General features: G+C 36.1%; 1 protein-coding gene across 1 annotated transcript in view; it reads right to left on the reverse strand.

Moving 5' to 3' along the window:
- LOC115213769 (splicing factor U2AF 50 kDa subunit) overlaps positions 1 to 4140 on the reverse strand; it is a 43021-nt gene extending 38881 nt beyond the window's left edge. The window contains exon 1 of the mRNA XM_029782598.2: positions 3931 to 4140. Within this exon, the coding sequence (XP_029638458.1) occupies positions 3931 to 3988 (58 nt within the window). The 5' untranslated portion in view covers positions 3989 to 4140. The remainder of the gene's footprint in view (positions 1 to 3930) is intronic.
- Positions 4141 to 26393: the final 22253 nt, after the last annotated feature.

The following is a 26393-nucleotide window of genomic DNA, read 5'->3' on the forward strand; positions in this document are numbered from 1 at the left end:
GGCACCACCATTCATCACTTCTCTAACTGCAGTTCTTTCTTGTCACCACTTTTCTTAGTATCCAGAACCACTTCATGTGTTATCCATCCTTCAGCCATTAACACTGATCTATACAACTACACTTTCATTAATTACTAACACCCATTGTGCCACAAAAATATTCTTGGGGTGTAGTCATTCTTGTGGATGTGGTACAGGATTTTCATTTATGCTTACATTGCCCACAGCACTTAATATTACTGTAAAGTATCCAGGACTGATCTGATCTCAAAACGGTGCTTGGAGATGACATGAATGGAGTAATTTACAGTAGCCAAGTCTATGTTGACAATTTGCTGCTGAAAGCAGGAGAAAAGCATCCAACTCACTGAAACTTTTCCTAGCTTCTTCAAATGATTAAAAAAGGTGGAAAACTTTCTCTTCACAACTACATGGTTTTGGGTTCAGTCCCACTATAGTCTATCTACAACCTTAGGTTGACCTTTGTGTGCATGTCTCCATTTATCTAGATATCACACACCAGTTATAAACAAATGTCACCACCATAAAAGTGGTGTCATTGGTTACAAACTTTTGGTCATATTTGAAAGACTATGGGAAATATCTTACTTGGGAACAAATTAGAGCCCGGGATAGGAAGAGCATCCATCTGTAGAAAATGTGCCCGAATGAACTTAGTCTGATCTCTGCAAGCATGGAAAAGCAGATGCTCATGGTAACCTCATTAGTGCTAATTGCCTGAAGAAGGCACCTAATACATACTATACACTGATATGGTATAAGGAAGGCATGCAGCCAAAGAAACCATGCCAAAGCAGACACTGGGACATACTAGTCCTTGGACCCATCAGATCCAATCAAACTATCCAAGCCATGCCAGTATGGAACATGGATAGTAAATGATTATATATATATATATATATACATACATACAAGAGAGAGAGAGATCATGCACAAGAAAGCAAATTAGAATGAAATAAACTGAGATATTAAAACACCTGTCTGTAGGTAAAAGAATGTTAGCATTCTTTCTATGCTGTCAATGTGCAGAAAATAGGGAGTCACCTGACAGATTGTTTCATAGTTTGTTCACTGCTCCTCAGGAGACATACCCAGCTTCCTTTTTTCAAGCAATAATACAGATCAGCTGCTAAACAATTTATTCACAACAGAGTACAAGCCAAGAAGAAATGAAATAAATTTAAATAGTACATAGCCTTACTTTGCGTAAAATAAGAATATAAGCATATTCTATATTACTGATGAATGGGAAAATATGCTTCAAATAAACTTCGTCTGATGCATACAAACATATAAAAGTGAATGTTAAATCTTTATATATAAAAGTGAGGTTGTGTGCTGTCCGTCTCCTACGATTTAGATTCCTAACTACTCCCACATTTTGCGATGCAGTTTAACCAAAACCGGGTATCTTATAGTCGTGATTCATATCGAGCCCTTCTGGGTATTAGTGCGCGTCTACGATTTAAAAAAAAATTTACCATCAATTTTTCCCATTTTTAATGCATTTTTGGCATATATAAGGGAAGTAACTCTCTAAAAATTTATTAAATCTCTGAACGTAAAAAGCTACAGTAACACCCTCCCCTTTGTGGTTAGCCATATTGAGATGGCTATTATACTTTACATCTCTAAAAATGCTTATATAGTTATTTCCCTTACAAACCCGAGCAACGCCGGGCGATACTGCTAGTGATATATAAATATACAAACACAAACACAGACAAACGAGCCTCTTCTAGTTTACCTCAGCAAAATTTCATTCACATGCAGATGATACTAGAAGTGTGCATACAGAAACCCAGAACCTAAGTGAACTTAGCCATATGGTCGTGCCAATGCATATGTTTATACACACATGGGCAATCAGCTTAAGCATTCCCAAGAGCCACAAATTAGCTAGGACTAAATAAAAAAACATTTCTTCAGCTATATCTGCTTTATTGACTTTTGCCCCAACCTCATTTTGTAATTTCTCAGTTTTTGACCCTATCGAAAGTTTTGTCAGATTCATGTTAATTTTGACGAATCATAATTTCATGTGATTGAACAAATCTGGATTATTTTTCAAAAGAAAGTCGGAAAAAAACAGAAAAAAAACGGAGAGAGACTCACATCCAACAAAGGCCCCAACCCTCCCGAATACTACTAATCTGCAATGTTTAAACATGCATCTGATGAAATTGCATGATTTGGGGCGCACAAGATAATTGCAATAAAATCGTTTTGCACCATTTCTGATCTTTCCTATTCAGCCGCCCTGTTTCATCTATTACTCCCTTAGGGAACGAACAGTGGGACGAAGACTAATCTTACATAGTTGCCCCTATAAATTCCTTTCAGGACGCTGACAAGAGAGCAGAGACAAAAGGGGTGGAAAGAAGTCTTTAGTTACGTCAAGGACATAACGATCCTCACAAGTGTTGGTGCAGCAATAAATTGCACCCGGTACTCCCTGTAAAGTGGTTGGTAATAATGAAGGTCGTTTAGCCATAGAAACCAAGTTAAAAATTCAAACTTCGATTGAAGATCCATCATGGAAAACAAACACCAATAAAGCGACGGAAATATTCACATTTGAAATTCATTTGCTATAATACACACACACATCCGAAATTTATATATATATATTATATTCACATATCCACATTTGAAATTCATTACGTTAAATATATATGTATATATACGTTTGAAATTCGTGATTTGCAAACATAAAGAGCAGCAATATTAACAAATAAAAATTGAAAATTCACGAGTTTCGCGTTACCGCTTTTCGATATAATTAGACATGGCGAAAATTGGTATAACGCGAAAGCCTAAATGACGACGTTGTAAATTTAGCAGTTTTAATGGGAATTTATGTTACACGTTTTTCAAATCTAAAATAAAAAGATACAGAAAGAAACGTTATAAAAAAAAAATGAATATTAACAGACACTTATGTGCATGCATGCACACATATATATAATATATATATATATATATATATATATATAATATATATATATATATATATATATATATATATATAAGAGAGAGAGAGAGAGAGAGAGTGTGTGTGTGTGAGAGAGAGAGAGAGATGGAGAGCAAGAGAGTTTTGAAAACCTTATGACGTCGTCTCTTCACACCGACATCTACGGCGTAAACGAATATCGAAGGGATGCCTATATAATTAGATTTTAAGGTTTTATGGTCGGATTAAAAAAAAAAATACATGAAACATTTCTAAAATTTCGCTCTGAATTAAAATTTTCTTTATTTTAAACATAAAAGTTCTGAACACATTGCGCGCGTGCACGTGTGTGTGCATGAATGTGTATGTATGTGTGTGAGTATATATATATATATACACACACACACATATATATATATATAGTTCTCTATATATATATATTCCAGAAATGAGCTAGCGCAACTGCTGTTACCTGGTCGGTGGGATTGATAAATATAGTATCTAAATTTGCCCTCAAAACTATTGGATAAAGGCAGATTGGATTGGATAATGCCGTCCTATAGACAATATGTCTGAATGAAAGGCGGCAGAATGATTTATAAGTGGAACATAATTCTTCCGCTCAGTTAGGTCTGACTTGGAAATTAGTTTAAAAACCATTCAAGACATGAATTTTCCAAGACATTCTATTCATTTTTCTATATTTCTATGTGCAATATGTCCGTCTGTCTCTCTCATATATATATAAAGATTTAAATAGACACATACACACTCTATAGGAGAGCAATCACACACGCATGCATGCACAAACACATATATATTATATATATATATATATATACATACATGCACATATATACACACACACAACGCACATCACATAAAGACTTGAAGAGAGATAAAGACCACGCACGCACACACAAGCACAAATGTGTACATGGCCAAACAACGATTACCTGCTGCCCGGTTTTCAGCGATCTGTCGTTCAAATTCGAGGTATTCTGCGTCTGTCATTGTTGTGTTAGATTATTACTGATGTGATATATGTTTTTCAATGAAATAAAAATATCCTTCTTCACAATAAACTATCTAATTAATATAACTTTAAGCAACAATAAATAGTTCAGTGATACAAAGTTACAAAATGGCGTTAGCTCTAACTTATCATGATGGCCACTAGGTGGCGTCAAACACAATTCTTCAACGACCCGTCAGTTGTCTCCCCTCTAAAAAAAATACAGCGCTTTCCCTCCCGCCATCCAATCAGTGCGTTTGTACTTGGCAATGCTAAACAGTGGAGTGTAATCGCCCTTAAAATTAGTTATTGTTTTATTCTTACAGAATTTATTATATGATGTAGTACTAGTTATACCATGTCTGAATTAATGACGGGGTGAGACAACGAGGAGAGTCTTTATGTAGACATTTGTTCAATTATACATAGGACCCAAATCGACTCTGAAATCACACTTAGTGAATGGTACATTAGATATGATTTTAAATATACTTAATATAAAGAAAAAAACAGGATTGTCACCATTTTTAATTGTATGTCTACCCAAACAACTGCACCTTCCCTCTCATCTCCTCAATATTTTTTTCTTAAATAATAGTTAAAATTTCAACTTCATTATCATCATCTTTAGGCCTGGCGTCAGAGCCTCTATGTGGTCGCTCGAAGTGCCTGAAATAACAGCTAATCTCACTCAACTTGAACCAAAATCATCTTAAACAGGGAAGGGATATGAGACAATGTATTCCAACATTCTACAAAAACGGGATGGTCGTGGCTAGAATAATTTTGATAATGATTTACTTAATCAAATTGACCCAGGGCTAAACATGAGGTTGCGGGAGGATTTGGAGTAAATTTTTTTATAGTATTTAGTTATATCCCTTAACATTCTGAGCTTAAATCCAGTCAAGATTGACTGATTTCTTCCTATGGCTCGACATTGTACCTTACTGCAACAAAAATTCGTGGTCAAGTGCCATGACAACAATGTTTACTGTCATCATTACAGACCTGAACGCTGAACGAAACACCTTTGATTATGTCCCTGTCCTTATTCCATCCAAACAGAATTTTTTTTCCGTTTAATAACTCTGTGTCACATTTTTTTTTTTCTTTTTTTGTCATTGGTCAGTAAGTATTATTTCCTATTTGCTTCTATCAAGAAATCAAAGGAAATGTCTACTATTCCCTTCAATCTTTACTTGTGTCACCTGGACATCAATGTTTTGAAACTGACCTATTTTCCAATACATTTCAGCTCTGAGTTGTTGAAGCAGAAATGTCATTACAGCAAATATTCTGCTCAATACCACAGATTTGCTTGTCAGTTGATTGACCTTTGCCATTAGTGATTGACAATATGTGCATCTCTGATCATAAGCAGGAGTTGGGGGAGCATCATGGCCATGTGTTGATAAGGGATGCTTTGAGGTTTGAATAAATATAACAAAGTTTCAAGGAAATACTAGCCATTTTTCGCACTTTCTAGTGTTAAGTAAATAGTTGCTACACAAAGACAAAATTCGTGTTACATTGTAATCCTTTCAAATTTAAAGGTGGCTTACTGACAGAATCTTTATCACACCGGACAAAATGCTTACCGGCATTTCGCCAGTGTTTACGTTCTGAGTTTAAAATGTCGATAAGGTCGACTTAGCCTTTCAACCTTTCGGAATCGATAATATATTTACCAGTCAAATACTGGGAGTTGATGTAATCGACTTGCCCCCGTCCCACCTCATTTCAGGCCTTGTGCCTTCTACAGAAATAATGCATTCAATTCTAGGTTAGGCAGTTACAAAGTTCGCTTTTCTGTCTTGAAATTCTAGTTTTGATTCCATTAGGTGGTGTCTTGGTGGTATAATTGGATAGATGGAAAATATATGGAAATCCTTTAGATGTATTGTAATTCAAAGATCGAATTTTACCTTATATCGTGTTGGCCTGCGGATTACAATAAGAGTACACGTGTCTGTGAAACCCTTAACCACGTTACATGTTAATCTAAATATAGAATAGGCAAGTTTAATTGCTCGAATGCTTATTGTCATATATATATATATATATATGTATATATATATATATATTATATCGGGGTTGGACAAAATAATGGAAACGCCTTAAAATTTCAAATTTATTTTAATATGGGATAGGACCGCCTTTGGCAGTAATTACAGTTTGAATTCTACGAGATATGGACACGTACAAAGTTTGAATTGTTTCCAAAGAAATTTTTGTCCATTCTTCAGCTAAACCAGTCACCAGTTCTTGTAGTGGTGATGGTGGAGGATATCGACTCCTTGTTTTTCTAAAATGCACCATAAACGTTCAATAATATTGAGATCTGGGGACTGTGGTGGCCAGATAAGATGTTCAACTTCACTAGAATGTTCCTTGTGCCATTCGGTAACGACTTTAGCTGTGTGAATTGATGCATTATCATCCTGAGCGATTGCGTTTCCCTCCGGAAACGGTTCCGCAACCATAGGATGAATTTGATCAGTTAAAATGCTTAAATAGTCTTGACTATTAATTCTGCCACGAAGGGAAACCATTGGGCCGGCGGATTTCCAAGATATAGCCCTCCACCTCCACAGATCCTCCTCCATGTTTAACAGTTGGAAGAAGGCAGTCTGGGTCAATTGCTTCTCGTCCGAGAAAATTATATTCTTCCACTGCTCTCGGGACCAATCCAATTCTGTAGGTTTTTACTCCACTCTAAATACTTTGCAGCGTTTGTTTTTGAAAGTAGTGGTTTTCTGATTGCAGCCCTCCCGTGAAATCCGATTTTGTGCAGCTCCCAGCGAACAGTTTTTGTGGAAACTGGGTTCTCGAGGTGGTCATTAAGCTCTGCAGTAATTTTGGAAGCTGTACTTCTGTGATCCTTTCTAACAATTCGCGTAAGAGTCCGACGGTCCCTATCTGAAAGTTTTAGTTTTCTTCCGGAGTTTTGTTTCGATAAGGTTTTTCCCTCTTTCTCAAAGGCTGTTATTACTTTCGAGACAATACTTCTATATTCACCAAATATTTCGGCTGTTTTCGTTACGCTAACGCCTGCCATACGAGCACCAACAATTTGGCCTCTTTGAAAGTCCGATAGATCTGTCATTTTAATGAATTTTAATTACCTTTTGCTGATGATATCTGAAAAGAAACAGCAATTTTAGAAAAATATGTTAAGCAACACTAATGATAAATCAAAGAAACATAAAAATAAACAAGCTTTTGACGGTTTTATAGATATTTCAAGATTATGATGCTAGGTGTTTCCATTACGTATAGATCAACTCCAATGTTTAACTTCATCAACTTCGGAGAAATGAAATGCAAACGTAAAAGTCGTACTCAAATAAAGACACGAAAGGATGAAAGGCAAAGTCGACCTCAGTGGAATTTGAACTCAGAACGTAGCGGCAGACGAAATCCCGCTAAGAATTTCGCCCGGCGTGCTAACGATTCTGCCAGCTCGTCGCCTTCAAAGAACTGCATTTCTTGTAAAGAATAGTGGGCTTCCAGGAGAGATGGAAGTTTTTCCGACAAGAGAATACGCGATCCATTTTAGTGCATTTGATTAGTTGACCGTGTAATATGGCACAATTGTTTAGGGGACAATTTGCACCTAAAATCTAAGCAATCAGAACAAAGGTTACAACCTGGTCTTTATAGCTAAGTGTTTTCTGCTACGTCCAAACAACATCTATAAATCAAAGGGAGAGAGAATAATTTGCTTTCTTTTACTTTGTCAATCCGCTAGGTAACTGGTCAGACACCACGACTGAACTACAATAATTTCATTTGATCGGCCTATCTGCGTGAAGCCGTCGCATGGTTCAATCTTCTACAATCTCCTTGTCCCTTATAAAAGAGCCGCTTATGGCGAATACACTCTTTACAGAGCGTAGCGTTGAGAGCGGCCGACTCATTCACACATCTCACCTCTTGCCAGGTAGTATGTTAAGACAGCTGAGTGACATGTGTCTCCATTCTTTCCACACCAGATGATCTATTAAGACACCAAAACAGATGGCTAAGATATATGACCAAGAACTTCTGTCACCATGAAGATAGCACAATTGTTTTCAGATATGTTGGGTAAACCGCATTTTGCCGTACCAGTAGCCTCTGTAATCTCACAGCAGTAACTCTCTCCCAGTCTGTAATTACTACTGTTGTTAACTATAAAATGCCAACGCAGATTGTCTTTACGAGCGACAATAAATTCCTCTGATAGATATTTAGGTGTATTGTTCAATTATTCTTCACGCAGCCAAGGAACATATTTTCATTCATTAACTAAACCAGCTACCATAGCGGCATTGACGAAACACCAGCGACTAATATTATAATCATCTTAATAAATGGCCATTTTAATAATCAATCAGCTATTGTTCCTCAATAATTTCTCCGCTGCATTGTGAGATTAAAACTTCACCGCCGTTGCAGTCAATTATTTAATTATTGGAACAATGGACAATATAATCAATAGTGAACTATACAAAATACCTCGTAATATCCATTTACGTTCAAAGGGCAGCGAGCTGACAGAATCGTTAGCACTCCGGGCGACATGCTTAGCGGCAATTCGTCCGTTTTCACGTTCTGAATTCAAATTCCGCCGAGGTCGGCTTTGTCTTCCATCCTTTTGAGGTCGATAACATTAGTACCAGTTAAACACTGGAGTCGATGCAATCGACTTACCTTCTCCCCCGAAAATGTTGGCCTTGTGTCCTAATTTGAAATCAATATTCATTTATATTCAGAGTTCAAATAATTCCAAAGCCCTCATTACTTATTATCTTCCTATAATCGCTAAAATATCTAGCAGGCGTGCTGTTTATCATTTTATCGACTCTGTTCAAGACCAAAATATTTGTTGGACGATGGACAGCAGCCAGATCAAGGCCATTTTCATCATTTCCCAAGTTGGTGTAATTTGCCCATGCAAAATGTCAGCAATGCCTATGCAAAATCTTACGTCCAGTAAAGCTTGCAGAACACTTAATAGACTCTTTCCATCATATTGATATGATCCAGAGACAAACTGAGACACGATGTCTAGCGCCAATACGGGTCTCAGGCTCAAGGACGCGGTCGTGTCATGATATCAAGCGCAGACTAAAGATCCCCAAAATGTCCAATGCCATTCTCTGTATATCCGTTTTTATATCAGTGACCTTTTTCTGGAGACAAATCTCAAGGGTACCACATTTCCAGTGGTCTTACTGCACGTCGAACACTATCATGGATTCATTTGTCTTTTTAACAGGTTTTCATCCTACTGGCTGTCTAACAAATCTCATCAGACTAACCTAGTGGGAATGCCAGTTTAGTCGCTGACGACCCGACTATGCAACAGGTTGTACTGAATTTCATGTTACCAGTGGCATTCATGACAGACCTCACAAGTAATCTGAGGGGTGCTGAAAAGTTCCTGGTTTTAAGGATTTCGCGAAAGGCCTGGTCGGAGACCCAAATTCCGAGTTCTTTTGTAGGGCTTAGAAAAACTGAAGAACCGCTGCGATAAGTATGTGAATCTGAGAGGGAAATACGTCCAATAAAATCATAGTTAACTGATCCTCCTGTATTTTACCCAAAGCCAGGAACTTTTCAGAACCCCTTTGTGTGTGTGTGCGTGTGTGTTACAACAAAAATCTTAATTTGGGACATAGAGTTACCAAAGGTTTCGTATCCACAAAACCAGAGCCTTGTAGACAGCTCGTCAGACTATATACATATATATACCGGAGTAAACACATAAATGTGAAACAAGGTGGAAAGAAGAGTACTCAAATACCAGTGGTAGAGTAATATGCTTTATTTAAAGCAGCAGAAAATTCGACAAAACCTGTTACTCTAAGTTTCACGTTCCCGTTCGTCGGACAGTTTTTGCTAGAATTCTAGCAAAAACTGTCCGACGAACGTGAAACTCAGAGTAACAGGTTTTGTTGAATTTTCTGCTGCTTTAAATAAAGTATATATATATATATAGTCTTTTATTCTTTTCTATGTTTCAGCCCTATGGTTGTGGCCATGCTGGGGCATCGATACATGTTTATTTCTTCAAACACTATTTCAGTTGGATATGATAAGGAAAGAATAAAAACCATAATGTTTTTTATAAGATTATTCTATAAAACTGCAATGTTAGTTGTTGGTGAGGCTTAGATCAGCAAAAATTAAGCAGATCATTATGATCAAAGTTTTCCAGTCGAAATTATACTGTCTTTTTGAACGTCAAGAATGATATTATTCAACTTATATTTTTTATAGGGTGTAGAGTATAATTCTTTCTAATTTTAGCACAAGGCCAGTAATATGAGAAGAAGCAGTAAGTCGATTACACCGACACTACTTCTTGACTGGTATGTTTGTTTCATTGACTCCTAAAAGATGGAAGGCAAAGTTCACGTCGGCAGTATCTGAACTCAGAACGTAAACCGGAAGATTTGCCGCTAAGTATTTTGCCAAACGCGAAAACAATTCTGTTAGCACGCTACCTTAGAGTAAAGTATAATATGAGGGAGATGTTGCTGGTATTTCCAGCGTGTCTAGTACACACGTTTGCTTGTGTGCTGATATTTTCGTCAGGTTAAGTGTGCAATAGGGTTTATTCAGCGCCTTGACCCAAAATACATTATTTTTACACTCCTTGTCTGTTCTTCAATCTTAGTAATGGGATATGCTGCAAATCTCAAGTTATAGGATACTCTGCACAACCCCAGTAATGATTTAATCTTAATCTATAACCATCACCGCCCATTGTTTTGGTTTTAATAATCCTCCTTGACAAACGAAATAAAAGCTAATTTTTTTTAAAAATTAATAAATGAAATTACTAAACCCTTTTAAGTACATAACCGTCTGCAGAGAGCAATGCCACTTAGAAACAATAAAATATAAGTACAATTTTTGTGAGGTGTGGTGGTAATTTTTGTACAAGGAAAAATAACTATATCAAAGTTTTCCCCTAGTTTATAACAAAAATAAAATACTATCGTTTTATGTTCTGCAATATATTTATTGATTCATCGATTATTCGTGTAAGGAAGAAAAGCAACTGAAAATTATTTCATATCCTTTATTTCTTTATTGCCCACAAGAGGTTAAACATAGAGGGGACATACAAGGACAGACAAAGGGATTAAGTCGATTATATCGACCCCAGTGCGTAACTGGTCCTTAATCTTTCGACCCCGAAAGGGTGAAAGGCAAAGTCGACCATGGCGGAATTTGAACTCAGAACGTAACGGTAGACGAAATACGGCTACGCATTTCGCCCGGCGTGCTAACGTTTCTGCCAGCTCGCCGCCTTTTTATTATTTCATATCCTTTATTTCTTTTAATTATCATAATAAGCAAGTGACTAAAAACTACATTACATTATTCAAGAAAGCGGCCATCAGGAAAAAATCGTTACAGCGTAGGGAAAAATGCATTGCATTAATTGTTCCGGCTCGCTACATACTGAGTTCAAATCTCGCAGAAAAAATAAACTTTGCTTTTCGTCTATCCAGGGTCGATAAAATAAAGTACTCCTCGCATACTTTATCATAATCGACTAACCTCCGATTCGCTAAAATTGTCCGCCTGGTGCCGAAATTTGAACCATCAAATATAATTTAATTTTATATTAATCCTTTTCATTTCAAGTTAGAGAAAATGGTAAAGAGAAAACAAGGCGGTTGAATCATTTCGAGAGTTTTAAAGAAATAATCTGAACATGGAGTGGACGGATAGAATTCCTGGAGTGCTATATCTGTCGAAAATTATTTTGTAAACACAGAGGATTAATAAACTGAAGAAATTTGAATAAACAGCACGGGATTATATTATATAAACAACAGTTGTAAAAACATTTCTAGTCACAAAGATGTAGAAGAGTTCATATCTAAACAAAATATTCATTAGCAAAAAACAGGAAAAAATGCTAAGGAATAATATAAAAGATACTTATGGTATAATATATGTATGTGGGTACTACTTAAGGCGAGTGGTCCCGGTGCGCGCACTCGCGTACTCGCGCATCTGCGCTAGCTAGTCGTGACTAGTTGATCCTACAACGACTACCTAGCAAAGTAAATAAAACACAAAGTAAGGATCGACTAGTCACGACTAGCTAGCGCGTATGCACGAGTGCGCGCACCGAGACCACTCTTCTTAAGTAGCACCATGTATGTGTGTGTGTATGTGCGTGTATATGTGAAAGAGAGAGAAAGAGAGGAGGCGTAATTTTTTCCCCTTTGTGTATATACGTCAGTATGTATATGCCTGTGTAGGAGCTTGTTCTCAATATCAAACCAACGATATGTGCAAGTAAGAGCATATTTCTTCAACTGCGTGTATGTGAGATTATATGCAGACCTCCAACAAGCTCTTTGGATTGCTTAACGTGAGTTTGTATGTCTGTGTTAGAACGTGTTCTTTGCAGTCTGTAGTCAACACCTTGCCGTGTGAATGGGAACATACTTCTCATACAGGGTTTTGAGAGAGTGCGTGAGAGAATATAGTTTCTGTCAAGCAGTTGATATAAGGTGACCAACTCAACAACAATCTCAGTTTTGCTTCTAAAATAAATGTTTTTTTCAATGTGACATAGAGTGTAAAGCAAAAAAAAAAAAAAAAAAATGTGCATACCAAAAGGAAACATTTAGATAGGAAGAAAATAGCTGCTAATCGTTTTCCTAAAACGTTTTCAACTCCATCCACATAACAGGAATTGATGATGATTAAAATTCAATATTTCTTACATTAGGAAGGGCATCTAACCCTAGAGACATGCCAAAGCAGATGGTTAAGCTTGGCGCAACCTTATGATTTGCCAGCTACTGTCAATCCCATGCCATCACAGAAAATAAGCATTAATTGATGATGATGATGACAATGATGGTGATGATGATGATGCAAAAATGCCCACAAGATACTTTCATTCTTTTAGAGAAATTTCTTACAAAGAGACATTAAATACTCTCCAGTTTCTTACTTGTAGTTATCAGTGTTAACTGTTTCAGTCTGATCAATTTTGTGAGGGATGTAAAAATCATGAACTCACTCCCTTCTTTCTGACTGAACAAATCAACAACAAAATTTTTAAATGGAAGCATATTTATAACTGGAGCTCCAGAAGAGCAGTATTAATTGAGTTTTATAATTGTTTAGATGTTCCAAGACCGATGCCAATAACTGGTCAGAAAGTATTGGTTGTTTTTAGTTCTTGGTCAAACTGTCCAGAGACTAGCATCAATTTGTTTATTTAGTCAAAATATCAAGACACTAGTAACATTGCTTTAACCCTTTAGTGTTTAAACTGGCCAAATCCGGCCCAATATATTCTACATGTTTTATATTCAAACTGGCGATGTCTAGCCTCTCACACCTAACCTACAATGCCATTCTAAAAATAAGTAATCACATCATTGAAACCTCAAAGCTGTAAGATGATCCAGGATTAATTCCAAACAATTTGAGTGAAAAAGTATTACATTTAACCGAGTATTTCTGAACACTAAAGGGTTAATTTGGAACAGGAACCCAAGCCAAGATTCAAAATCTGATTCAAACTGTTGGTTCACTGATCATTAATCTTGGCAAATCAGTTAATTAATGTTTTCATTGATCTATTGCAGCATGGCAATATTGAAAATTATTTGTTCACTATTTTTCAATCGTTCAGCAGTGTCTGTTAGACCTCCCTTGACCCTACAGTTCATAACTCACCCTTCTAACTTCTAACACAAAATAGATAAAACTGATAGTTGGTGTCAGATATCAGAACAAAACATTTTATGGCTGACTTTGGCCAGCAACTGCAGAGCATTGTTGCGCCAGACACTGCCATAGTAAACACTATCATCATTGCCATCAACAAAAACCATCAACGCCATGTCCTAAATGGATACATGCATCTTTACCTCTTCGCAAAACTTCTGTCCTCAACTAAGCTGTCACAAATGTAAACCTACTTTTAACAGTTAAAACACACTGCTAATAGTCACATATGTGCTTTTATCCTCACACAAGCACTTACATAATCATGACACACTGTGTTTACAAGTAAATAAAATATTTTCATATCTCAGAGAAGAATTGTTAACTTTTCCATTCAAAATATACTTTGCTTCCATCACTTCTCACACATACATACTGCAAATGCTAACAAACCAGTTGGTCAGAACATCAGGATCATTATTTAGTCAAGGTGGCGAGCTGGCAGAATTGTTAGCATGCTGGGCAAAATGCTTAGCGGTATTTCATTTGCCATTACGTTCTGAGTTCAAATTCCACCGAGGTCGACTTTGCCTTTCATCCTTTCGAGGTCAATAAATTAAGTACCAGTTACACACTGGGGTCGATGTAATCGACTTAATCCATGTGTCTGTCCTTCTTTGTCCCCTCTGTGTTTAGCCCCTTGTGAGTAGTAAAGAAATAGGTATTTCACCCATCACTGCATTCTGAGTTCAAATGCCGTGGAGGTCGACTTTGCCTTTCATTCTTTTTGGTTCAATAAAATAAGTACCAGTTGAACACTGGGGTCAATGTAATTGACTCATCCCTACCTCCCCCAAGCTGCTCTTGTGACAAAAATTTGAAATAATTATTAAGTATTTTTCAAATGAGCATCATTAAAATTTAGTTAGAATGTCAAGAGGTGAGAATCATTATCAATTAATTTATCAGAAAGTCAAATGACCAGTATTATTAACTGGGCAGAATATCAAGCAACCGAAATCATTGCTTTAAGTAACAGGTCAGAATGTAGGTTCAGTAAAGTACTTAGCTTGGAGTCTCTGGGTTATAATTCACAACTGCTTTTGTTATCTTGCAGTGACGACTTCAATTTCCTGTGTAGGGTGTAACTTGAAGAATGAGCTGTATCAGAGATACCTGCTTCAAACTGTACACCACAACACAACGTTTTCAGTATTGCATCTATGAAGAGTTGTATAAGAGTGTCCAGTCATCGTCGTCGTCTTCTTCTTCTTCTTCTTCTTCTTCTTCTTCTTCTTCTTCTTCTCTAGCAATTAGTGATATGTAAATTTGTGATGTTTGATGCAAATTTAGCGATTGTAGTCATATAACATTCTACCATTACCATAAACAGAAACTCTGTGGCTTAAATGCTGATATTTTCAAACTGCTTTCTTATTTGATTTTTATTTTTATTACCTTTGAAATTTGAAAATCTTTGATTCTCGAGGAAAGCAAAATTTGGAAGGAATAGTATAACCCAAGTTGTGAGTAGCAGAAACAGCAGGTGTGGAAATCTGATTCAGTATTCATGAATTACTGAAATGAATATGTGAATGTTAAGAGTGTGAAGATTTGAAATATAACAAAAAAGATGTATAAGCTGTGTTTCCTTCCTGTATAAAACCCAGCATATTTTTTATAATTGCAATAGATTATATTTTCATAAGGTCAGTTACTGTTTAGCATGGTAAGGAGAATTAGGTAATGAAAATTAACCTGCATATATGTAAAAAAAAAAAAAAATTAATAATGGCAAACAACTTGAAAAAAAAAGGTAAGAAAGTATTTTCACCAAATAACAGGTTTAATTATTCTAAATAAAGAAGTTTAGATGGATCTATTCAGATTGAACTGAGAAAAATATTATTTGTACAACAGCAATGAAGTGATATTTGGCATTTAGTGAAAAAATGTAGTATGTATAGAGATGAATGGGAATTTAATGAACTGCCAATATTGACCTTTCTGCATGTTGATTCACTCTGTCATAGAAATGAAAACATTACAGCTTTGTATTGTTCAATAAGACACAATTCCTACATGAGAATATACTATAGCAATAAAATATGTTAAAAGTTCTAGACCATGTTCAGAATACTTCTTAGGCATTCAAATGTTGTAATATGTCATAGTTGAAATATTCGCCAATATTGTCTGTGAATAATAAACAAAAGATTTAGTGTGATTATGTACGAGGTTATATCACAATGATTGTCATGTGAGTTGCCATTCAGAGAGACAGCAAAACTGGCAACAGGTGAAAGACTCTATTAGAGCCAAATGGCAAACTGAAAAATTACTCAACAATTTATTGTAGAAATTTAATACTAGAAGGATAAAATTTTCGTTTGAGGGACTTGGAATAATATACTTAATTTGATTGGTTGAAACAAGTTATGTGACTAGAATGCAATGCTTTATGTGATATCCAGGTTATACAGTGGCAATGAATTGTAGCCAGAATGGGCTTTGGCCAATCAAAATGTTTGTACCTGAACTATCATTTCCCACCAATAGGATTGCAGTTAACAGGTATGTAGTGACTGAACAAAACCAGTTAATATGCAGACAACTATTCACACTACACATATTTATGTATATGTGCATCCATCAAGTAGTGTGTGCTAAGGAGAGCACACTTGTAAGCATTGTCATTGTATCTGTGTGTTTGTGTGCTTATGTTTGGTTGCTTGTGTGCGCTACTGATAAAATGTAATCCAGCACAACTTGTTGCATGGTTGGATCATTGCCAGCTAAATTAGCAATCCCACCAAGCTTGCTTGGTGAGGAGGAGGATTTTTGAAATTCAGAAGGATGAAAAAAAAAAAAAAACATGTCAAAGAGTTATTGGACCCAGGAGAGTCAACAGTCGTCCAGTATTGTGTATATCTGCTTATTTAAGGAACAAACAGGGACTGGATGTTCAGCAGGAACCCAACTATCTATTGCTTTGTTTCAATGAGTAGAAAGTCAATATCTTATAATGTTGCTGTGAGATGAGTACTTCCAAGCATGATGAAATGCATAGATCATCAGGTCATCCTACTACATTCCCATTATACCCCCAGTCATCTGAGCCACCTTGCCACTGGTCCAGGAAGTCAGAGATGAGAGAATGAGGCTAGTTGTCGAGTACAGCCTTTCCCTCACTATAATTTAAGTTCAGTTCAAATCTATATTCAAACTTCTTCAAATCACAAATGGATGGCAAATCTGCCATTACGGTGATTGAAGTAACATGCACATCTGAAATAATGAAATGTCATCTCTTTCATAATTTCATTACATGGAAGGTGTCGTATAATCAAAAACAATCACAAATCTTTAGTCACTTAAAAGCCTTCATCCTCCATTGTCGTGGTGTATGAAAGGTGGAGTCTGGGTCACCACCAAAAATGAAGAATAAAGACATATAATAGTAAAAAAGTATCAAAACAGAAATATGAAATGATTATAGATGTAGAATATACTACAGTTATACATGTTGTTAGTAAAGGTGGGGATAAAAACATTTTTTTTTTACACAAATGCAATCACTGAGTTCAATCAGCAACAGCAAGCAACGGAGACAATTGGCTTCCATAGTTTTAAGCATAAAAATTGATATTAAAGAACATTTTATCATAAAACAAGAACTGTGACCTGTTGAAAATGCGTCAACTTAAAAAAGTATACAGCTACTTTTATATGAAATGCCATTATACAGATCTGGTACTTTTAGTTGTCTAAAAATGCTTTGCATTTTTCATGAAAAATTTTGTGAGAACTGCTCCTTGTTTATCTATATATTCATGTTTCACTTCTTTTATGATGTCATCTTTGGATTATATGTAACAGTATCTTTCCATTGCACTATTTCACTGCAAGTGTAATGATACTGATCTGTCTTGATCTAACAGTCAATCACACTGGCCCAAATTTTGACAGTCAACTCTTATTACTAATTAATGAATTCAGAAGACAACTTCACCAGTAGATTACTGTTTATCCTAGGTATATTTTAATCAAAACTTTTTCTTACACATCTATATTTTACTGTTAGATATGGTTGATAATGTTTCTCAATCTATGCCTGTTCAGTTGTTAGCTATGCATGTCTCACTATAACTGAAAGCATGTAATTAGTATTGTTTCAAATTAAACAGCATAAAACAACACATTTAGTGAAGGATATAGTGATTAACACACCACCACCACCATGAACAACAACAACACCAACACCATCGTCACAGCCACTTTCATACATAAACCATGACTTGTTCCGTCACTATAATTCTCATTAATTATTTAGGAGGAATTGGCCTTAATCAGTTCAAACCCAAATTTGTTCGGGTTAGGAGTGGTCTACAACTTCAAATTGCCCGCTTATGTATTTCTAAAGTTACAAGTAATTAAATATGCCAAACAACATGACACTGAAGTAATTAAATAAGCCAAACAGCATAGAAACATAGATGAAGGTAGGTATTTTGGACCACTGCCAATTGAGAAAATGATATGAAGAAGTGAGCGAGTCTGTTAAATCCTGTGCAAAGAGGTAAATATAAATCTTCAGCTAAATGGCCCAGAATTGGATGAAGAGATGAAAAGATTGAATGGTTTAGGGAGAGAAGTGTTAGTCAAGTAGTATCATCAAAACCTCTTATTAAGTAGAAGGTCTAGATGATTTTTGTGGTGCTGTAGTTTTATGGAGAGCTACAGATTGGTAATGAATATGAAAACAAGAACAGCAAAATAAATACCTGAAGATTAGAAGAAAAAAATAATTGAATTTTACAGTTTTGTATTCAGAGTAAGAAAACAAACTGACTATGAATTGTGTCACATCAGAAACATCTGTGAATCATTGACATTTGATGCAATATCAAATAGAAAAGTTGCTGTTAAACAGTTTGAAACTGCAGCATGTGGAGATTTTTAAGAAGAAAATTTTGTGAAAAGAGACAAAATTCCTTCATGGGTGGATAGATGAATTTTAAGGCTATGATTGAATAAAACCTCATGAAGGTATCCTGGTAACATTTTTAAAAAGCCATCTCTACTTGTGCAGGACCAGTGTTATGCTCATAAAACAAAGACTAGTAAAGAAAGGGTGTTGAGATCAAAGATGAAATGGCAGTGATCTGTAGGCTTAACATGCCACTTACAACTATTGCCTTTTATGAAACTAGAATGGAATCCTTGGATGACCTAACACTAAGGGGGCATTTGGAAAGGCCAACAATTGCTTAGATATTTAAATAGGCCTTAAAATCTTAGAATGCTATGAAACTGAAATGGTAACAGAATCTTTTTCTTCCATGTACTGTTCATATTTATATTGCTTTTAATCTTTATTTGATTGTAATTCAATTCTAATAGCTGCTGTGACATGTTGGTGTAGAATTTATGAATAAAATAGTATTATAAGCCATGCTCTATGAAGCGGGTCTTGTATTTAAAGTCAACATTTGACAGCAAGACATATGTTCTAGAATAAAATGATATTCCATATTTATAATGTTTCCTACTGTGGTGCTTAGTTTTTCTTTTGTCAGAGATTAAAAAAGTGCTGTTTAAGCCTACATTTAATCCTCTCAAGAACCTTTCTGACAAATCACAGGTGGCCATTTTATACCATATATGTGACAGGCTAATCTGAGATTTTCTCTTTACTAATATATCAACTCTTTACTCTTTTACTTGTTTCAGTCATTTGACTGCAGCCATGCTGGAGCACCGCCTTTAGTCAAGCAAATCGACCCCAGGACTTATTCTTTGTAAGCCCAGTACTTATTCTATCAGTCCCTTTTGCCGAACTGCTAAGTTATGGGGATGCAAACACAACAGCATCGGTTGTCAAACGATATTGGGGGGACAAACACAGACACACAAACACATACGCATATATATATATATATGTGAGAAAGTGCCAATCCCTAGCAGTTGAGGGAACCCGTGGAAGAGGTAGACCCAGGAAAACCTGGGACGAGGTGGTGAAGCATGACCTTCGAACGTTAGGTCTCACCATGGAAATGACTAGAGACCGAGACCTATGGAAGTATGCTGTGCGTGAGAAGACCCGGCAAGACTAGTGAAGCCATAACCCGTGGCTCCTACCTGGGACGTAGTCAGTCCACCTGTGCATACCTTCCTTCTTGTGACACTTGTGAAGACCTGTTGAGGCAAGTGAAAATCAATCAAATCAAATCAAATCAAATCAAACCAAATCAAAATAGATGAACATCAATGGAATTTGTATCCTTGTGGTACCAGTGCCGGTGGCACATAAAATCACCCACTACACTCTCGGAGTGGTTGACGTTAGGAAGGGCATCCAGCTGTAGAAACACTGCCAGATCTGACTGGCCTGGTGCAGCCTTCGAGCATGCCAGACCCCAGTTGAACCGTCCAACCCATGCTAGCATGGAAAGCGGACGTTAAACGATGATGATGATATATATATATATATATATATATATATATATATATGTGGAGGCACAATGGCCTAGTGGTTAGGGCAGCGGACTCGCGGTCGCAGGATCGCAGTTTCGATTCCTAGACCGAGCGTTGTGTTTATTGAGCGAAAACACCTAAAAGCTCCACGAGGCTCCGTCAGGGGATGGTGATCCCTGCTGTACTCTTTCACCACTCTTTCTTCCACTCTTTCTTCTGTTGGCCTGCTCGCTTAGCCAGCGGGGTGGCGTCGTTCGAAGGGTAAAACAATGCGAACGCATTGTGACCAGCGATGTGTAACAACATCTGATGGTCTGGTCGGTCACGTGATATATATATATATATACATGTATACACCAGGCTTCTTTCAGTTTCTGTCTACCAAATCCACTCATAAGGCTTTGGTCAACCCAAGGCTATAGTAGAAGACACTTGCTCAAGGTGCCATGCAGTGGGACTGAACCCGGAACCATGTGGTTGGTAAGCAAGCTACTTACCACACAGCCACTCCTGTACCTATAAATATGAGTCTCCCCGGCGGGGAATCGAACCCCAGTCTCCCGTGTGACAGGTGGGGATACTTACCACCATTAAATATTAAAGGCAGCATTGTGGCAGAGTTATTAGTGCATGGGATAGAATATCTTGTGCAATTTGTTCTGACTCTTTGCACTCTGAATTAAAATCTTGCTGAGGTCAACTTCACCTTTCATCCTGGACCAATTTAGGGCAGTTGATTGGTAAAACTGTTAGAAGGTCAGGTGAGATACCTTGTGACATCTATTCTCTGACAGCAACCTCTTCAATATCACTGGTATTAAGTCAGCAGCATTTTACTAGCCATAAATATTGGTATTATGGAGAGGGAAGACTCACATGCATATGCAATTGTTAGTTTTCTTCAATTTATGAATACATTTCATATTTTGTTCACATACAATTCTTTCGAAATAAAAGATGAAGCAGAGGTTGTCCTATGGTCATTTTCAAATTTTCAAAGTTTTCAAAGAGTTTAGAAGTAACCAACTTTTTTTTTTTTTTGATTTTATAACATTCAGAAGCTTCAAAGTGTCTATTTTGGCAAAAGTATGTCTTTTCTGTTGAGAAAAATTTTAACGTTTTTATATAAAACTAGCAGTATCGCCCGGCGTTGCTCGGGTTTGTAAGGGAAATAACTATATAAGCATTTTTAGAGAGTTACTTCCCTTATAGATGCCAATTCGGGCTTTCCTAGCCATTTCTGTTTTGGTGTCTTCAAGCCATGAAGTCGTTGTTCTAAAAGAACGCTGGTCTCTTTGACAACGCTTTACGACGTTGATTTCCTTACACTCCCTTCCCCAGAGCTTCACGAGGGAGGGAAGAAGGGGAAAAAGTAACACAGGTGCAGGCGTGAGTGTGGACGCCAACTCCGCCGCCATCGACACACGAAAAAATATGCATTAAAATGGAATAAAAAATGATGTTAAATTATTTTTAAAATCGTAGACTCATCGTAGACGTGCGCTAATAGCCAGACAGGCTCGATATGAATCACGACTATAAGATACCCGGTTTTGGTTAAACTGCACTGCAAAATGTGGGAGTAGTTAGGAATCTAAATCGAAGGGGACAGACACTCACACAACTACAGTTTTATATATATAGATTTACAATTTTTTGTAACCATAGAGTTGTCCGAATGTTGAAGTATTATTTTCAGAGTTTAGGATTTCTGAAATATTTAACCTAAATTCTGATTTTCATTTACCAAAACATATTGAAATAGTTTGTTTTGCTGAAAGCACAATTAAAAAAAATTCTGTACCTGTTAGATTTTTAGCTTTTTATATATTTGAAAACTGATATTTTTTTTACCCCACCATGTCTGTTAGTATTAGTATATTAAAATCAAGAAATTTAGAAACTCTAGAGAAATATTAACTGACTAATTAATTGCACATTTTTAAAGTTATCTGTTCCTTATGTCCAAATTCTGGTTAATAAAAATATTTTTGCTTGTATCAAAGGTAACTGGGAAGTATGTCAATTTGACATTTTCATAAATTAAATTTTGAAGTATCAGGTCATCTCATAAGTTCTGTCCAATTTTACCTGTTTTAAAATTGAATGAAATTTAATAGTATATTAGAATGTCTAATGGAATTAAAAATTACTTTTATGCATTTGTGTACATTTAAACTAATTAAATATTATCTTACAGAATAATAGAATTAAATTTTTTTTTATTAAAACCCTAACATGGAAGTATCCAAAGAGTATTTGAGGCACATAATGCTTTATGAGTACTAAAAAGGAAACTTTGCAGCCAAAGCAACTTGAAACATACACACAGTTTATGGGAAGGAATGCTTGAATGAAAGAACTTGCAGAAGATGGTTTGCAAAATTCAGAAGTGGAGATTTCACCCTTGAAGATGAAGATTGAACAGGACGTCCAGTTGAGTTTGATGATAAGCTCCTTGAGGCATTACTTGAAGAAAATCCTTCATTATCAATTGAAGAATCTTTATATATATAAAAATGAGAATGTGTGTCTGTTTGTCTGTCTGTGTGTTTCCCTAAAACTTGAGAACTACACAACCAATTTCATTCAAATTTTACACATGCCTTACTTAGGGTCCGGGGAGTGTCATCGGCAAAAAAAATGTTCACCTTCTTGCCTAGAGCGAGCCCATAGCAATATCATATCTTCTCCACTATTTCAGTATTACGTGTTAAAAGTGAAACAAAAACGTTTTTCTATTTTATGTCAGATACTTTCACTTTAACAATAAAAATAATAATAACAATTGAATTATATGTAGTAAGTAATAATTAAAATCAAACTAAAGTATAATATAATCGTAACATAACAAAAGTAAAAATAGCAATTGGTATAAAATTGCATCAATGACTTGAATTTGAATAAGTGGTTTCACATGAATGGGAATAAATTAAAAATAAAATTAGTGTGCAGAAATGGAATAGTCCAGATGGATAATAAAAAATTAAATTAAAGAAAAGACTATTGTCTATGAAGTATACAATGTAGAGAAAAAAGAAGATTTGAACACATGGAGGAAAGCACCTTCGAAAAGTGTCTTGGTGTGACTATGAAAGGTATCTAATCAGAGGCAGTAAATTCGCCACAATAGAAGCAAGGTTCGAGTCAATGGAACGTGCAAGGGAGTACTCGACTCGAACTTGCAAAGTGGAAATATTTTATTTTTACCTTTATATCTGGGATGTAGGACGTCCTGGAAAAAAATAAAAAATCACCCCCCCACTCGAGAAGTAGAGGTAGGCTGGATTGTAGCCACACTTCTATACAAGAGGGAGGACAAGATACAATTGATCGAAATTACAAGAGACGGGCTAACAATTCCAGTCTGTTATATATTTTGAGTATTGTTATCACTAGCGATATCAAGATATAACTTTATATTTTGTATTTTATGTGTAGATGTATATATATAGATGTACATGTAATATGTACACATATATACATGCACTAGCACTATGACCTGGCAACGACGGGTCTTTAATGCTAGTTGGCAATAAAGCTTAGTTCAAACCATACAACTGTTCATTGTCACCTTCAGCAACTTGGAAAGGTTCTTAAACTTGGAAAATGAGTGCCTCATGAATTGTCCGAAAGCAACTGCAAATCCCGAGTTGACATCTGCTCTTCTCTCCATTCTCACAAACTCATTTCACCTTTTTTGGACAGACTTGTGACTGGTGACGAAAAATGGATCGTCTATCGAAATGTTAAATGTCGTTAACAGTGGCTTGGTAAAAGGGAAGAAGCTCAACCACAACTGAGAAAGGAACTTCATGGGAAAAAAGGTTCTTCTCTCTATCTGGTGGGATTGCAAAGGAGTAATTCACTTTGAATTGTTACCACTTAATACAACAATCAATGCTCACGTCTACTGTCAGCAATTAGAGTGTTTGAATCAAAGTTTGAAGAAAAAAAGACCCACTTTAGTGAATTGAAAAGGAGTGATGTTTCATCAGGACAATGCACGACCCCACACTGCAAAGATCACATCACAGAAGATCGAAGAGCTTGGTTGGGAAAAAATTCCTCATCAACCTTATTCTCCTGACCTTGCTCCTTCAGACTACCATTTGTTTCATAGTTTACAGAATCATTTGGGGGACATAACTTTCGCGAGCCAGAAGGAGGTTGAAACTGACATTTCAGAGTTCTTCGCTTTGAAACCAAATGAGTTTTACATTGATGGGATTAAAAACTTGTAAATAAATGGAAGGAAGTCATAGATAATCAGGAAAAGTACATTGATGATTAAATTTTGACTGGCTCCTGTGCAGGTGGCACGTAAAAAGCATCATTTGGACGTGGCCATTGCCAGTACCACCAAACTGGCCCTCGTGCTGGTAGCACGTAAAAGCACCCACTACACTCTTGGAGTGGTTGGCATTAGGAAGGGTATCCAGCTGTAGAAACTCTGCCAGATCAGATTGGAGTCTGGTTCACCAGACTTCAGTCAAATCGTCCAACCCATGCTAGCATGGAAAACGGACGTTAAACGATGATGATGATGATGTGAATAAATATGTTAGATAATTTTTGCTTTTTATGGTTCCCTTGGTAATTGCCTTGTTTACCTGAAGTATTGTGCTACCCTGCATACAGAATTAAAAATCATGCTGGTCACTGAGTGCTGTGTGTATTTGTGTTGGTCATCAGTTATGTTAATAACAACAACATTAATATATGCTGTGTAGCAGATGCAGAGGCTGTGTTGCTTAGAAGCTTCTTTGCAATTATTCAGTATGCTAGAAATAGCAGCAGAATACCCTCAGATCTCACCCTACCATCTTAATACAGGAAGAGAACATTGCAGAATATGATCCCTAGTATAGAAAGAGACAGGATGGTCAAAGGTGGTCTGCTTTTGACCATAGGTTTGATAAATCAGTGCTGAGCATGGACTAAACAACAAAAACAACAACAACAACAACAGCAACAACAACAACAACAACAATAACATTAACTGTGAGCTACTGAATTCTGATATTACCAAGCTGTTGTTAAATGATATAAACATTAACAACAATAAAAGCAGATCAACACAGCCAACAACAGCACAACTGAAACCACCACCTCTACCAACACGACTAACAATGACCCTCACAGTACACTACCTGACTGATCACATTCAACCCTGAATTTATTGGCAATGAAAAAAAAAAACCACCCAGCTTAACCAGTAAAGCAGATGCATCATTCTTCAAAACCAAATTCTGATATAAAAAGAATTTGTAAAACTGGATTTTTGTGGCAACAGGAGAAAGATTACTTTCCACTTTCTATTTGAATATGTGATGTAGTACTAAATATTGTCCTGGCTCGGGGCGGGCGTGGGTGGGTGGGAATGCCAATACCTTTACTACAAACACAAACTCATGGCCTTGATGTTAATTGTGGATCAAGTGTGAGAACAAAGAGGTCTTCTGTACTTTTAAGTCACAAAAAATCCTTGTACATTTTATATATTGTTTTTTTTTCAGAAAGGAGTATAAAACTTTCTAGTTTATTTAACATATTAATGTTGATTAGATACCTGTTTATATCACCCTACCAGTTCAACACTTCAAGTATTAGATCCCTGGACACATAGCTAGGAAGACAACAAACATATATATCAATCGGTAGCTTTCAGTTAACTTTTCAATATTTGATGTGTATTACCATTATACTGAAATTATAGAGAAAGTTCACACTTTCAGTTTGGTACTTAAGTTATCCATTATTTTATTTTAATGGAAATAACTATAGTTATTTTTATTGTTAACCTTATATTTAGCTTCGTGTTAAGCCTGTGATTGTTTTGCTGTAATAACCAAACTTATTTTATTGCAATAAACAATTATTTTAATGTAACAACCACAGTTATTTTAATATAATAACAGTTATTATTTTGTAATGACAACATTTATTGTACTGTAATAACTATTGTTGTTAACCACAGTGATGTTACTGTAATAACAGCAGTTGTTCGTAACGTGTATTTTAATTGAAAAAATGACAGATAATTAAAAAAATAATGGCAAAAAAAAAATAGTAATGTTAATTACTGCCAGTATATATATACTCTTTTACTTGTTTCAGTCATTTGACTGCGGCCATGCTGGAGCACCGCCTTTAGTCGAGCAAATCGACCCCGGGACTTATTCTTTGTAAGCCCAGTACTTATTCTATCAGTCTCTATTG

The sequence above is a fragment of the Octopus sinensis genome, linkage group LG7, assembly GCF_006345805.1.
Source record: "Octopus sinensis linkage group LG7, ASM634580v1, whole genome shotgun sequence".
Taxonomy (NCBI): Eukaryota; Metazoa; Mollusca; class Cephalopoda; order Octopoda; family Octopodidae; genus Octopus; species Octopus sinensis.